Below are 15,780 nucleotides of genomic sequence, written 5' to 3'. Positions count from 1 at the left end.
CGCCCTGAATGTCCAACGGGGGACGGGGAGGCGGGAGGACGCGTCTTCGGGTCCCCAATGTGCCTCCGCTCCCCCTCCCCAGCACGGGAGCCGATCTCCAGGAACGGGCCATGCTGCTGCAGACCTGCCCCGCAGGCTGCTCAAGTGACCGGGCATGAGAGCAGTGGGCGCCCGCTGGGGTCCTGTCACGTCCCGGGGACAGAGCCTTGGGTCTCTTGCGCAGAGGACAGAAGTGGAACCGTGTAGCCCCTGTCCAAGTGCCGGCGGCCTCGCTTCCCTGGGCTCCTCTGCACAGTCGGTGGGCCTCACGCTGCTGCGTTCTGCTGTTGGCTTCAGGTGTTTAACGCAGACTCTTCCTTTTCTCCCTGGCCCAGATGCATCCTTCGTACACGACCACCCGCCCCGCCGCCGCCTCCTTGCCTGCCCCCAGCGCCACACGTCTCGTGCAACACTGTACTCCAAAAGTACGCCGCCTGGCAGCCCCGGTCTCTATTACTGCTCCGGCCTCCACATGTGTGTCCTGAGCTTTTTACCAGCTACTTTCAAGTCTCTCTGGACTTTTTTTTTTTTAAGGTTTTTTTTTATATTTTATTTTTAATTATTTCAGAGAGGGAGGCAGAGAGAGAGAGAATGAACATACCAGGGCCTCCAGCCACTGCAAATGAACTCCAGATGCATGTGACACCATGTGCATCTGGCTTATGTGGGTCCTGGAGAATTGAACCTGGGTCCTTTGGCTTTGTGGGAAAGTGCCTTAACCACTAAGCCATCTCTCTAGCCCATCTGGCCCTTTCTTCACACCCAAGACTTCCCCCCACCCTGCCCCAAGCCCAAATTGGCCTCTCCAAGGGGTCTCCTGCCCTTCCTCGCCCACTTCCTTTTGCAGCAGCTTCTCTTTCCCTGTGGGCCTGGCCACTGGCCTTCTCCTGCGCCCCCCTGCGGCCCTGGGAGGCTGATGAGCCTCGCTAAAGAGGTGGCCCTCACAGTTCCGCCTCGTGCTCTGGATCAAGCTCCTGCTCCTGCTCTTCCTTCAGCCTCTGACGGATCTCGTCCGCCTCGGCCCGGTCCTCGTCCTCGTAAAAGTCCTTGTCCAGGCGCTCGAGGTGTGCTATCTGCACCAGGGCTTCCTGGCGGTAGTCGGTCTCCTCCGTGCAGGGGTTGTCCATCAGAATCAAGGCTCGAAGCTTGGGCAGGTCCCGCAGCTTGGCCAACTCTCCAAGGTCGGCCACCATATTGCCCCTGCCAAGGATGTCAGAAGAGGCTCACCCAGGAAAAATGGGCTTTGGTTGCCAATGGCAAAGCATGGGGCCTCCAGGGGAACCTCATGCTGGACCCTAATGTCCATGGAATTGCTGTGTGGCCAGATTTGCTGCCTGCCAAGCAGCTCCCTGGTCCTGCCCCGTCCTGCTTCTGCCCATCAAGGAATCCCTAGATGCCACTGTCTAGTCCATAATATGTCGTACTTTTGGAGCAGCAAAGCTTGGCCTTACCCTGCCCCATATTTGGGAAGGAGGGGCAAGGGTCCCTTCCAGAAACAGACCTCCTCTGTGTCGATCACACCAGGACAAAGGTACCAGTCAGTGAAAGAACTAGGACCTAAGCACATGCTGGTGCTGCTGGCAGAAAGGAACCAGAGTGGGGCTGGAGAGAGCTCAGCGGTTAAGGCACTTGCTTGCAAAGCCTAACAATTGGTTCAATTCTCCATTATCCACGTAAGACCAGGTGCACAAAGTGGCACCTGTTTCTGGGGTTTGTTTTTTTTTTTTTTTAAACATCTGTGTAACATCTTTATTTATTTATTTATTTATTTATTTATTTATTTATTTATTTATTTATTTGAGAGCGACAGACACACAGAGAGAAAGACAGATAGAGGGAGAGAGAGAGAATGGGCGCGCCAGGGCTTCCAGCCTCTGCAAACGAACTCCAGACGCGTGCGCCCCCTTGTGCATCTGGCTAACGTGGGACCTGGGGAACCGAGCCTCGAACCGGGGTCCTTAGGCTTCACAGGCAAGCGCTTAACCGCCAAGCCATCTCTCCAGCCCTCTGGGGTTTGTTTTGCAATGGCTATAGGCCTGGGTGTGCCTGGTTTTTTTTTGTTTTTTGGGTTTTTTTTGGTTTTGTTTTTCTCTCTCTCTCTCTCTCTCCTTGCAGATAATAAGATAAAGAACATTTAAAAAAAGAAAGAAAGAAAGAAAGGATGAGCCAGGCATGGTGGTGCACACCTTTAATCCCAGCACTCAGGACACAGAGGTAGGAAGATCACCTACCTCTGAGTATGAGGCCACCCTGAGACTACATAGTGAATTCCAGGTCAGCCTGAGCTAGAGTGAGACCCTACCTTGAAAAACCAAAATCAAACAAGCAAACAAAAAAAGGTTGGGGCTAGAGAGGTGGCTTAGCTGCTCTTCTTGTCAAGCCTTTATGAAAGCATAAAAATCCCAGCCTCATCTTAATGGATGACCCAGGCCTTGTGGAATATTACTCACCTGGAACACAATAATCATTTTGTAAAGTTTTCTTATGGTCTGTTTTGTTTTACATGTTTGAGAAGGGGAGAATGTGGGTGCACCAGGGTCTCTTGCCACTGCAAACTAACACCAGCTACATGTACCCCTTTGCATCTGGATTTAAGCAGGTGCAGAAGAATTGAACCAGGGCCAGCAGGCTTTGCCAGTGAGCACCCGATCTATCTCCCTAGCCCCATTACAGAGACTTTGTTCTGGAATGTTCTGTGTGTGGGCAGATGTTTAGCATCTCTGCCACCAAGCACCTCCCAGGCATGCAGACAAAGCATACTGAACTGCACACACCCACCTGCTGACATCCAAATATGCCCAAGAGCCACCCAGGACGGGTCCAGACCAGAAACAGGAAAATGCACAAGACATATTCCGGCAGAACCACAGGGCAGAGCTAGCGGACAAGAGATTTCCCAGAGGACAGAGGCAGCAACTGGGGCTTCAAAGAACCTTACCTTCCTCCTCGGAGCTTCTCTGACCAGTTCAAGGATTTGTTCTTTTTGTTGTTGTTGTTTTTGAGGTAGGGTCTCACTCTAGCCCACTCTGACCTGGAATTCACTCTGTAGTCTCAGGTGGCCTTGAACTCACATCAATCCTCCTCCCAAGTGCTGGGATGAAAGGCGTGCACCACCACACCAGGGAAGGATTTGTTCTTGTTGTCTAAGAGGTAGTATCCTTTTACTGTTACAGGCAGTTTTTGTTTGTTTGCCTGTTTTATGGAGCTAGGGATGGAGCCTAGGGTCCCCCCATGCTAGACAATAGAAAGTACTCTACTGAGTTGTGAATGTGGGTAACCTCAACATGCAGGGTGCAGGAGGATCAAAATCCAAGTCCAGCCAGGACTCCATAGTGAGTTTCAGCTAGACTACATAGTGAGACACTATCTCAAAAAGAGAGCCAGGCATGGTGGTGCACGCCTTTTATGCCAGCACTCCAGAGGCAGAGGTAGGAGAATCATAGTGGGTTTGAGGCCCCCCTGAGACAACATAGTGAATTCCAGGTCAGCCTGCGCTAGAGCAAGAGCCTACTTCAGAAAAGAGAGGAGGCCCTGCATGTGGTGACGCATGCCTTTAATCCCACAGTTTGGGAGACAGAGGTAGGAGGATCACTGTGAGTTCAAGGCCAGCCTGCGACTATAGTGTAAGATCCAGGTCAGGGTTGGAGAGATGACTCAGCAGCTAAGGTACTTGCCTGAAAAGCCAAAGGACCCAAGTTCAATTCCCTAGAACCCACATGAGCCAGATGCACTAGGGGGTGCATGCATCTGGGTTCATTTGCAAAGGCGAGAGGCACCATTCTCTCTCTTTATCTGCCTCTTTCTCTCTCTCAAATAAACAAAAATTTAAAAAATTTAGGAAAAAAATCTGATCAGCTTGGGCTACAGGGAGACCCTACCTCAAAAAAACCAAAGAGAGGCTGGGCGTGGTGGCAAATACCTTTAATCCCAGCACTGGGGAGGCAGAGGTAGGAGGATCACCATGTGTTCGAGGCCACCCTGAGATTACATAGTGAATTCCAGGTCAGCCTGGGATAGAGTGAGACCCTACCTCGAAAAACAAAAACAAAAACAAAACAAAAAAAAAAGAAAAAGAAAAAGAAAAGAAAGCTGTAGGAAGGATCTGGAGAGAGAGAAGGAAGGGCCTGAGCTGGGCTGTCACTGAGGGAAGGGAGGGGCATGAATTCGCAAGCTGTCTGGATGGGGGGAGGGGCGGGGTGGGGGAGGCTCACAGGGAGTACACCCATACCTCAAGTTGAGGTACTGCAGTGAGCTCATCTCTTTGGAGAAGCCGCTCAGAGTTGTGATCTGGTTGTCTCGAAGATGCAAGGTGGTGAGGTTGCTTAGGTTCTCCAAACCTTCCACATTCTTCAGCATGTTCTGGGCCTAGAACCACGGAAACAGGTTGACCAAGAGAGGGGAACAGAGACGGGAAGAGAGAAATCAGACACAGTTAAGCAAAAGAGAAACCCCAACCAGCAAGTAAAGAAATCAGGTGGGAAAGATGGGTTAGTGGTTAAGGTGCTTGCCCACTATGCCTAAGGACCCAGGTTCGATATCCCAGTACCCACGTGGCAATTTTATTACGGTGTTCCCCATCAACTTAGGTGTTCTGAATGACAGGTTCCCAGCTGATGGAGATTTGGGAGCTAACACCTCCTGGAGGGAGTGTATTGTTGGGGGTGGGCTTATGGGTGTTACAGCCAGTGTCCCCTTGCCAGTGTTTGGCACATTCTCCTGTTGCTTCTGTTGGCCAGGGGTTGACATCCACCCTCTGCTCATGCCATCGTTTCCCCCTGTCATCATGGAGCTTCTGCTTGAGCCTGTAAGCCAAAATAAACCATTTTTCCCCAAAAGCTGCTCTTGGTCAGGTGATTTCAACCAGCAATGTGAACCTGACTGCAACAGTAAAGTGGTACCAGGAGTGGGGTTGCTGCTTAAAACCTGACTGTGGCTTTGGCCTTTTGGAGATGATTTTCAAGAGAATGTGAAAGGATTTGAAACCTTGCCCTAAGAGACGCCTTGCAGGGCTGTAAGTACAGCTTGACGGACTATTCTGGTCAGAGTTGAAAGACCTGAATGCAGTAAAAACTATGGTCTGTGAGGTTTGGTTTATGAGGGTAAGAAAGAGCTTTGCTTGGACCAGGCTGGCAGTTTGTGTGAGAAGCTTGCTCTTATGCCCGTGTCCTGAGAAATTGTTCAGGGTTGCTGTGGTAGTTTGAATAGATGGCCCCTAATATATTCAGTTTGTTATTGTTTGTAGTTTGCATCTGCAGCCACCTGGCTGGAGGCAGAGTCACTGGGTGGATCTTAAGACGTGGTGGTAGGTTTCAGATTTCAATCTAAAGATATGCAAAGTGTGCGTAGCTGGAATTCCGGAAGTGTGCTATGGCTTTTGGCTTTTAGGTTTGTGCTTCTCTGTCTGCTTGGGCCTCTGAAGGCAGGCTAGAATCTTATGGAACTTCCCCTGGATCTATAAGCTTCCATAAATATCCCTTCCTCCATAACTGTGTCTGGTCTGGAAGTTAATCTCAGTGAAGCTGTCCGCTACAGTTTGCTTTGCGTAGAAATGAACTGGAGTGAGCAGAGGGATATAGCACAGAAAATAAAAAAAAATCTTTGGGTGAACTGCTGCCCATTCAGCTGCAATTGAGAGATTGCAACCTTTGTCATTGGGCCAGCTACTTATGGCATCACCAACACCTCATCTATGACAGTCCTACTACCTACGCCATCACCCCACCTCATCTATGACAGTCCTACTACCTACGGCATCACCCCACCTCATCTATGACAGTCCTACTACCTACGGCATCACCCCACCTCATCTATGACAGTCCTACTACCTACGGCATCACCCCACCTCATCTATGACAGTCCTACTACCTACGGCATCACCCCACCTCATCTATGACAGTCCTACTACCTACGGCATCACCCCACCTCATCTATGACAGTCCTACTACCTACGCCATCACCGCACCTCATCTATGACAGTCCTACTACCTACGCCATCACCCCACCTCACCTATGACAGTCCTACTACCTACGGCATCACCACACCTCATCTATGACAGTACTACCACCTACGGCATCACCACACCTCATCTATGACAGTCCTACTACCTACGCCATCACCGCACCTCATCTATGACAGTCCTACTACCTACGGCATCACCCCACCTCATCTATGACAGTCCTACTACCTACGCCATCACCCCACCTCATCTATGACAGTCCTACTACCTACGGCATCACCCCACCTCATCTATGACAGTCCTACTACCTACGGCATCACCCCACCTCATCTATGACAGTCCTACTACCTACGCCATCACCCCACCTCATCCATGACAGTCCTACTACCTACGGCATCACCCCACCTCATCTATGACAGTCCTACCACCTACGGCATCACCCCACCTCATCTATGACAGTCCTACTACCTACGCCATCACCGCACCTCATCTATGACAGTCCTACTACCTACGGCATCACCCCACCTCATCTATGACAGTACTACCACCTACGGCATCACCCCACCTCATCTATGACAGTCCTACTACCTACGCCATCACCCCACCTCATCTATGACAGTCCTACTACCTACGGCATCACCGCACCTCATCTATGACAGACCTACTACCTACGGCATCACCCCACCTCATCTATGACAGTCCTACCACCTACGGCATCACCCCACCTCATCTATGACAGTCCTACTACCTACGCCATCACCCCACCTCATCTATGACAGTCCTACTACCTACGGCATCACCGCACCTCATCTATGACAGACCTACTACCTACGGCATCACCCCACCTCATCTATGACAGTCCTACTACCTACGGCATCACCCCACCTCATCTATGACAGTCCTACTACCTACGGCATCACCCCACCTCATCTATGACAGTCCTACTACCTACGGCATCACCGCACCTCATCTATGACAGTCCTACTACCTACGGCATCACCGCACCTCATCTATGACAGTCCTACTACCTACGGCATCACCCCACCTCATCTATGACAGTCTTACCACCTACGGCATCACCCCACCTCATCTATGACAGTCCTACTACCTACGGCATCACCCCACCTCATCTATGACAGTCTTACCACCTACGGCATCACCCCACCTCATCTATGACAGTCCTACTACCTACGGCATCACCCCACCTCATCTATGACAGTCCTACCTCCTACGGCATCACCCCACCTCATCTATGACAGTCCTACCACTTACGGCATCAGCGCACCTCATCTATGACAGTCCTACTACCTACGGCATCACCGCACCTCATCTATGACAGTCCTACTACCTACGGCATCAGCGCACCTCATCTATGACAGTCCTACCACCTACGGCATCACCCCACCTCATCTATGACAGTCCTACTACCTACGCCATCACCCCACCTCATCTATGACAGTCCTACTACCTACGGCATCACCGCACCTCATCTATGACAGTCCTACCACCTACGGCATCACCGCACCTCATCTATGACAGTCCTACCACCTACGGCATCAGCGCACCTCATCTATGACAGTCCTACCACCTACGGCATCACCCCACCTCATCTATGACAGTCCTACTACCTACGGCATCACCCCACCTCATCTATAACAGTCCTACCTCCTACGGCATCACCCCACCTCATCTATGACAGCCCTACCACCTACGGCATCAGCGCACCTCATCTATGACAGTCCTACCACCTACGGCATCACCGCACCTCATCTATGACAGTCCTACTACCTACGGCATCAGCGCACCTCATCTATGACAGTCCTACCACCTACGGCATCACCCCACCTCATCTATGACAGTCCTACTACCTACGCCATCACCCCACCTCATCTATGACAGTCCTACTACCTACGGCATCACCGCACCTCATCTATGACAGTCCTACCACCTACGGCATCACCGCACCTCATCTATGACAGTCCTACCACCTACGGCATCACCCCACCTCATCTATGACAGTCCTACTCCCTACGCCATCACCCCACCTCATCCATGACAGTCCTACTACCTACGCCATCACCAACACCTCATCTATGACAGTCCTACTACCTACGCCATCACCCCACCTCATCCATGACAGTCCTACTACCTACGCCATCACCAACACCTCATCTATGACAGTCCTACTACCTACGGCATCACCCCACCTCATCTATGACAGTCCTACCACCTACGGCATCACCCCACCTCATCTATGACAGTACTACCACCTACGGCATCACCGCACCTCATCTATGACAGTCCTACTACCTACGGCATCACCGCACCTCATCTATGACAGTCCTACTACCTATGCCATCACCCCACCTCATCTATGACAGTCCTACTACCTACGGCATCACCGCACCTCATCTATGACAGTCCTACTACCTACGGCATCACCCCACCTCATCTATGACAGTCCTACTACCTACGGCATCAACCCACCTCATCTATGACAGTCCTACTACCTACGCCATCACCCCACCTCATCTATGACAGTCCTACCACCTACGGCATCACCGCACCTCATCTATGACAGTCCTACTACCTACGGCATCACCCCACCTCACCTATGACAGTCCTACTACCTACGGCATCACCCCACCTCATCTATGACAGTCCTACTACCTACGGCATCACCGCACCTCATCTATGACAGTCCTACTACCTACGCCATCACCCCACCTCATCTATGACAGTCCTACTACCTACGGCATCACCCCACCTCATCTATGACAGTCCTACTACCTACGGCATCACCGCACCTCATCTATGACAGTCCTACTCCCTACGCCATCACCACTCACCAGGGTCCTTAGGATTCGCAATCAAACTCCTTAACCTCCACCCATCTCCCTAGCCCATCTTTTCTTGGTGTGTGAGTGTGACAGGATTTCACACTAATGCTGGCTTGTAACTTATAGCAATCCTCTTGCTCGACTCATGAGTAATGGTACGTGGTGAAGGCTTAAGCTACCACACCTAGCTACACCTTGTTTGTTTTATCTTTGTATCTCTATGGCATTTAACACCACTCAAGAGCTCATTATCACCATGGTGAGGATGTGAGTGGCTGAGCCTAGAGCCAGGGCAGTGCCCCCTTCCCTGTGCCCCTATCTTCCCAGTGAACTACCAGGAATAGACTCTTGAGCTTAGGAAGGTTGAGCCCCTGTGTGCTTTCTATCTGGTTCCCTCGAAGCTCCAGTGTCTGCAGGCTGTTCAGCTTCTGTGGGTCCAGACCAGTTACAAAACGGATGCGATTCCCTGGGAAGGAAGAGAGGGACCAAGGTTCAAAGGGTCACTCTGGGGCTGGAGAGATGGCTTAGCAGTTAAAGCACTTGTGTGTGAAGCTTAAAGACCCAAGTTCAATGCCGCAGGACCCACATAATCCAGAGACATAAGGTGGCACATGCATCTGAAGTTCATTTTCAATGGCTAGAAGCCCTGGTGTGCCCATTCTCCCTCCCTCTCTCTAATAAACAAATTAACAAAAATTTTAAAAAGGGACATTCTACAGATAGCACATACATCTGAAGTTTATTTGCAGTGACTGGAGGCCTTGGTGCACACACACACTCTCTCTCTCCCCCTTTATGTCAAGTAAATAAAATAAAAAAATAATATAATGTAATATCATATATCATATCATATCATATCATATCATATCATATCATATCATATATATGGGCAATCTGAATGCTCCGCATTAAAGCTGATGTTTTAGAGTCTCTGAAATTATTTTTGTGGCCTTGAACTCACAGTGATCCTCCTACCTCTGCCTCCCGAGTGCTGTGATTAAAGGCATGTGCTGTCATTCCCGGCTGAGTCTCTGAATTTTCTTTCACCCAATGCCAGATAAGAAGGAATAGATCAACACTAACACACCTTCGGAACCTGAGGCAAGTGGGCTTGATGTGATGGCCTCATGAGCTATGAGAATGCATGAGAAGTGCCCAAGCAATCCACATGACTAATTCCCTCTCCACCTGCAAGAAATGCCACCTTCTCAATGTTCTGCCCTGAACAGCTAATTTAAACTTGCCACCAGTGCTGGGTCTGATGGCATAGGCCTGTAGCCCCAGCTACTTGGGAAGCTGAGACAGGAGGACTACAAATCCAAGGCTTGTGTGGGCTACAGAGGGGGTTCAAGACCAGGCTGGGCCACTTCTAAGACCTTGTCTCAAAATTAAAAAAAAAAATCTGGCAGCTGCCTGTGATGGCGCACGCCTTTAACCTCAGCACTCAGGAGGTAGAGGTAGGAGGATTGCCATGAGTTCAAGGCCACTCTGAGACTATGCAGTGAATTCCAGATCAGTGTGAGCTAGAGTAAAACCCTACCTTGAAAAACAAAACAAAAACAAAACAAACAAATAAATAAAAAACCCACAAAAAAAAAAAAACAGAAAAACGGCTAGGATTATAGCTAAGTGGTAGAGTACCTCAATCTTCTGTGCCACAACAAAAGAAAATCAGGCTGGGAATATGGCTTAGCAGTTAAAAGCACTTGTTTGCAGGCTGGAGAGATGGCTTAGTGGTTAAGGTGCTTGCCTGCAAAGCCTAGTTCAACTCTCCAGGTCCCACATAAGCCAGATGCACAAGGTGACAAGTGTACAAGGTTGCACATGTGCACAGGTGGTACATGTGTCTGGAGTTCAACTTCAGTAGCTGGAGGCCCTAGCATACCAATTCTCTCTCACACACACACTCTCTCTGTCTCATAAAAATAAAATTACAAAAGTTGATCTGGGCATGGTGGCGCATGTCTTTAATCCCAGCACTTGGGAGGCTGAGGTAGGAGGATTGCCATGAGTTCAAAGCTATCCTGAGACTTCATAGTGAATTCCAGGTCAGCCTGGGCTAGAGTAAAACCCTACCTTGAAAAACAAAAACAAAAATTAATAGAGCATTGATTTCTTCACACTGCAGAACTGGAAAGATTTACTGGCAGAAGTAGGTTTTATTTGTTTGGTTTTGGTTTTTTTTTTTTTTTTTTTTTTTGGTGTAGCTAAAACTGTTTTGTAAAGAAAATTGGTCCATTATACATGAAGATCCCATTTTTGTAAGAAAAACTTCTCCACTTGGTTGTTGTGGGCAGAAGGCTGCCATCCCTGTCCTGCAGATTGAGAGCAAGAATATTTATGAGTCTACCAACTGAGTACTTAAAATGCTCTCTTAAATTATTTTCTAGACTTTTTGTACAATGTATCATTGTAGCCTGTCTTCAACAATTTTATCCAAAATAAATCTCCAGAGGAAAATTTTTAAAAATTACAAAAAAGGAATGGGGAAATGGCTTAGCGGTTAAGGTATTTGCCTGCGAAGCCTAAGGACCCAAGTTTGATTCCCCAGGACCCACGTAAGCCAGATGGACATGATAGCACACACATCTGGAGTTCATTTTCAGTGGCTGGAGTCCCTGCCATGCCCATTCTCTCTTTTTCTGTGCCTCTCCCTCTCTCTCTCTCTTAAGTAAATTAATATACTTTTTTTATTACACAAAAAAGCACTTGTTTACAAAGTTTCCAGTACAGCTTCAATCCTCATTCACTCACACACACACACACAAAATCAGAAACATAAAGTATCACATGTGTCTGGCATTCATTTGCAGTGGTATGTGCATACGCCCATACCCATGTATGTGAAAATAAATAAAAATAATTTTAGCTGAGTATGGTAGTGCACACCTTTAATCCCAGTGCAAGGCCAATTTGGGCTACAGAGTGAGTTACAGGTCAGTCTTGGCTACAGTGAGACCCTGCTTCAAAAAAAAAACCTAAGTAGACACTGGGGAAATGGCTCAGCAGTTAAGGCACTTGCTTGCAAAGCAACTGGCCTGGGGTTCAATTCCTCAGTACCTATGTAAAGCCAGATGTGCAAAGTGGCACATGTGTCTGTAGTTTGTTCGCAGTGAGTGGCAAGAGGCCCTAGTGTGCCTGTTCTCTGTCTCTATCCAAATAAATAATTATATATATACATATATATATTATATATTATGTTATATAATATATATAATTATTTATATATTATATACTATATAATATATAATTATTTATTTATATATGTTATATAATGAATAGTTTTATATACACACACACACACACACACACACATATATATATCCAGCAGCCAGGCGTGGTGGCACAAGCCTTTAATCCCAGAACTCGGGAGGCAGAGATCACCTTGAGTTCGAGGCCACCCTGAGACTACATAGTGAATTCCAGGTCAGCCTGGACTAGACTGAGACCCTACCTTGAGAAACCAAAGGGGGAGTGGAAGAATTGTTATCTGTGCATCTCCCATTCTCCCTCCCCTGGTTTGTATTTATTTATTTATTTGCAAGGAGAGAGAGAAAGCAAGCTTGATGTGGTGGCGCACACCTTTAATCCCAGCACTTGGGAGGCAGAGAGGTAGGAGGATCACTGTGAGTTCAGGGCCACCCTGAGAATACATAGTGAATTCTAGGTCAGCCTGGGCTACAGCGAGACCCCACCTAGAAAAACAAAAAAAAAAAATTCTTTTTACTTCTCATGTTCATCGTCTTGGTTCTTTGTTTTGCAGTCGTGGAGAGTGAACCTAGGCCACGTATATTAGGCAAGTGCTACACCACTGAGCTACATCCCCAGCCCCATTATGTTCAGTCTTAACTGTCCATCCCCCTCAGCTAGAATAAAAATAGATATTTGATTTTGTTTACTGCTGTATCTCCAGCATGAGGAAGTGTCATAACAAGTATTAAAATGAATTATGAATGCCTTGGCCCGATCTTCTGTGCCAAGCCTGGCACATGGTAGGCAAGGGATTTACCACCGGGCAACACTGCAAACCTGGAAAGTGTCTCAAGGAAAGAATGAACGCATACAGCTTGCTTTATAGCCCAACCAACAGTCACATATTGCTGTTCTGTCAATCCCACCTAAGGACCCACCTTTGAGATCCAGGCTTTCTAGACGAGGATGACAGATACCCTCTGTGTCGGTGATCTGGTTGTAGGCAAAACTGGCAATTTGCAGGTAGGGCAGTTCCTTCAGCCCAGCGCTCTGCAGCTGATTTCCGTCAGCCTTGAGCCACAGCAGGTGGGTGAGGCAGCTGAGGGGTGACAGGTCCGTCAGGTGGTTCTCAGAAACATCCACATAACGCAGGTGGATGTAGGAACGCAGCAGGTAGATATCTGTCAGGTCTCTAGGAGATGGGAGAGGGAGGAAAAACTGGAGTCAGGAATGAGCGCCCGGCAAGAAACGACAGAGGACAAGATGGAAATGGTCAGCCTAGAGTTGGAAGAATGGATGACAGAGCGAAGGCGGGTTTTCGTGCTTGTTTAGTGCAGGGATCAAATCCAGTGCCAGCTAGGCAGGTGTTCTTGAGCTACGCCTCCAGCCCAGTGAGTGTTTGCGTTCCCACCCTCCAGGTAGGATCTCACTCTAGCCCAGGCTGACCTAGAGCTCACTCTGTAGCACCAGGCTGGCGTCAAACTCACAGCGATCCTCCTACCTCTGCCTCGATTAAAGGCCACCGCCTTGGAGCCAGTTAAATTATTAACAATGGGGGACTGGAGAGATGGCTTAGCGGTTAAAGCGTTTTCATGCAAAGCCAAAGGACCGTGGTTCGATTCCCCAGGACCCAGATAAGCCAGATGCACAAGGGGGCACACGCGTCTGGAGCCACGTTTGCCCTGGTGTGCCCATTCTCTCTCTCCCTCTCTCTGCCTCTTTCTCTCCTTCAAATAAATAAGAAAGTTTTAAAAAATTATTAACAGGGGCTGGAGAGATGGCTTAGCGGTTAAGTGCTTGCTTGTGAAGCCTAAGGACCCCGATTGGAGGCTCTATTCCCCAGGACCCAAGTAAGCCAGATGCACAAGGTGGCGCATGCATCTGGAGTTCATTTGAAGTGACTGGAGGCCTTGACGTGCCCGTTCTCTTTCTCTGTCCCTCTCAAATAAAGAAATTAAAAATTAAAAAAAATATTAACAATGGACTTTATGAAAAAGCAGAGAGCACCCCACTGTGAAGGACGCATGAGAGAGTTTGCCCCCCCCCCACCCCGTGTAAGTGTCGGGTCTTTTGTTTTCCGGTGCGGTGGAGGAATCCTTGTATAAACCAATCAAGCGCTCTGCCACTGAACTTCATTGCAAGCCCCTGAGGAGTCTTGACTATGCTGAAAAGCACATTGCACCCTTCTTTTCCCACCAGGCCCGTACTTGAGAGAGACCCAGACTTCCAGCCAGAGCACTTGGGGATGTAAGGAGAGTGGGAAAGCAGAAGTGGTGCCATCGGTCCTCATGAAAGTGACCCAAAACACGCACCTGTCTTTGAGTTCCAGCTTAACGTAAGCGTGCGCCAGTCCATTTCCAGTCTTGCAGAGCAAAGACAGCCCTTCCTTCATCAGGTTCTCGGTGAGCGGGGTGGGCATCCACTGTAGGAGGAGCCCAGTCAGGGCACCCTAGCTGGCCACGCCCTCGCCCCAAGCCCTGGCGCCCTGCCCCTCGGGGCTCTCACTTCTTCCGAGAATTCCTCCCCCTCTCGCTTGTCCTCCCACTCCTCGGTGTCCTTTTCATCTTCATCTTTTTCCAGGTCATCCTGGTCGGGTTCGACGTCGTCCAGATCGTCTTCATCCGACATGCCTCCCTGCTAGAGAGCTGGCAAGCCCGAGGCCGCGCTCAGCGCCCGCCGAGGTCTCCGCGCCCGTCCCCAGCCCTCAGCCCGGTGACCGGGACCCCGGCGGCACCTCCAGCTTGGCCCCGCGGACAACCGCGGACCCCCGGTTCCCCGTCGTCCCCCCACCCCCGGGCTCCGCCCGAGCATCCCCGGCCCCCGCGCCCGGGCCCGGCCCTCCGAAGCAGCCCCGGCACCGCGCCCGCCCCCGCTCAGCTGGGCGCAGAGGTGCGGGTGCCCACCCCGCAGCCGGGCGGAGGAGGCCGTGTCCCGGTGGCGGCTGTGCGCGGCTGGCGACGGCTGAACGGACCGCGGACGGCGCGGCGCCTCCCCCTGCGGGCGGGCGGGCGAGCGACGCGGTGCCCCGGTTACCAGGCTCCAGGCTCGGACGAGGCGCGCGCCCGGCATGGGTGGACGGCGGACAAAAAATCAGCGCGAGCGGGGCGGGGAGGCGCACGCCTTTAATCCCAGCACTCGGGAGGCAGAGGTAGGAGGATCGCCGTGAGTTCGAGGCCACCCTGAGACGACACAGTGAATTCCAGGTCAGGCTGGGCTAGACCGAGGACCCTACCTCGAAATACCCCCCCCCCCCAATAATGCGCAAAGCTGAGACCCAGAGCCAGCTACCACAGCCACCCAATAAAGTAATGTGAGCCCAGAGGAAACGTCCCTAAGGGGCCAAAGGGACTCTGGGGATGGGGAGGCACTAGGAGAAGCAAGAAACGTTATTATTTTCTTCCACTGATATGTTCCATCTATCTATCTATCTGTCTGTCTGTCTTTATTTATCTATTTATTTATTTATTTTTTGAGGTAGGGTCTCACTCTAGCCCAGGCTGACCTGGAATTCACTATGTAGTTTCAGGGTGGCCTCGAACTCACTGCAATCTTCCTACCTCTGTTTCCCAAGTGCTGGAATTAAAGGTGTACACCACCACGCCCGGCTCAAATCAATTTTTATTTATTTATTTAGAGAGAGAAAGAGGCAGGTAGAGAGAGAAAGAATGGGCATGCCAAGCCCTCTAGCCACTGCAAACAAACTTCAGATGCCTGTGCTGCCTTGTGCATCTGGCATTGTGTGGGTCCTGGGG

General features: G+C 50.0%; 1 protein-coding gene across 3 annotated transcripts; it reads right to left on the bottom strand.

Annotated features, from left to right (window-relative positions):
• Positions 1-762: 762 nt before the first annotated feature.
• Positions 763-14,987, bottom strand: Lrrc23 (leucine rich repeat containing 23). 3 transcript variants are annotated; one of them, XM_045139626.1, is made up of 7 exons: positions 14,932-14,987; positions 14,534-14,665; positions 14,341-14,450; positions 12,967-13,220; positions 9,172-9,302; positions 4,268-4,404; positions 763-1,239 (listed from the first exon to the last, which is right to left on the bottom strand). In XM_045139626.1, the coding sequence occupies exons 2-7, from the start codon at positions 14,654-14,656 to the stop codon at positions 981-983; spliced, it is 1,014 nt and encodes a 337-aa protein (XP_044995561.1). In that variant the 5' UTR covers positions 14,657-14,665; positions 14,932-14,987; the 3' UTR covers positions 763-980. The 3 variants fall into 3 exon arrangements, with proteins under 3 accessions (XP_044995561.1, XP_004668650.1, XP_044995562.1); XM_004668593.2 differs by lacking the exon at positions 14,932-14,987 and having other exon boundaries at positions 14,534-14,724; XM_045139627.1 differs by lacking the exons at positions 9,172-9,302; positions 14,932-14,987 and having other exon boundaries at positions 14,534-14,724.
• Positions 14,988-15,780: the final 793 nt, after the last annotated feature.

The sequence above is a fragment of the Jaculus jaculus genome, chromosome 23, assembly GCF_020740685.1.
Source record: "Jaculus jaculus isolate mJacJac1 chromosome 23, mJacJac1.mat.Y.cur, whole genome shotgun sequence".
Taxonomy (NCBI): domain Eukaryota; kingdom Metazoa; phylum Chordata; class Mammalia; order Rodentia; family Dipodidae; genus Jaculus; species Jaculus jaculus.
The sequence above is the reverse complement of the archived record's forward strand: the minus strand, read 5'-3'. Positions and strand labels throughout refer to the sequence as shown.

Coding starts and splice junctions, on each gene's coding strand:
- Lrrc23 (XM_045139626.1), bottom strand. CDS start 14,656: ATGTCGGATGAAGACGATCTGGACGACGTCGAACCCGACCAGGATGAC. Junction 14,451..14,533: donor GGGAGGAATTCTCGGAAGAA/GTGAGAGCCCCG, acceptor CTCCTCCTACAG/TGGATGCCCACCCCGCTCAC. Junction 4,405..9,171: donor AGCTCAAGAGTCTATTCCTG/GTAGTTCACTGG, acceptor CCGTGGTTCTAG/GCCCAGAACATGCTGAAGAA.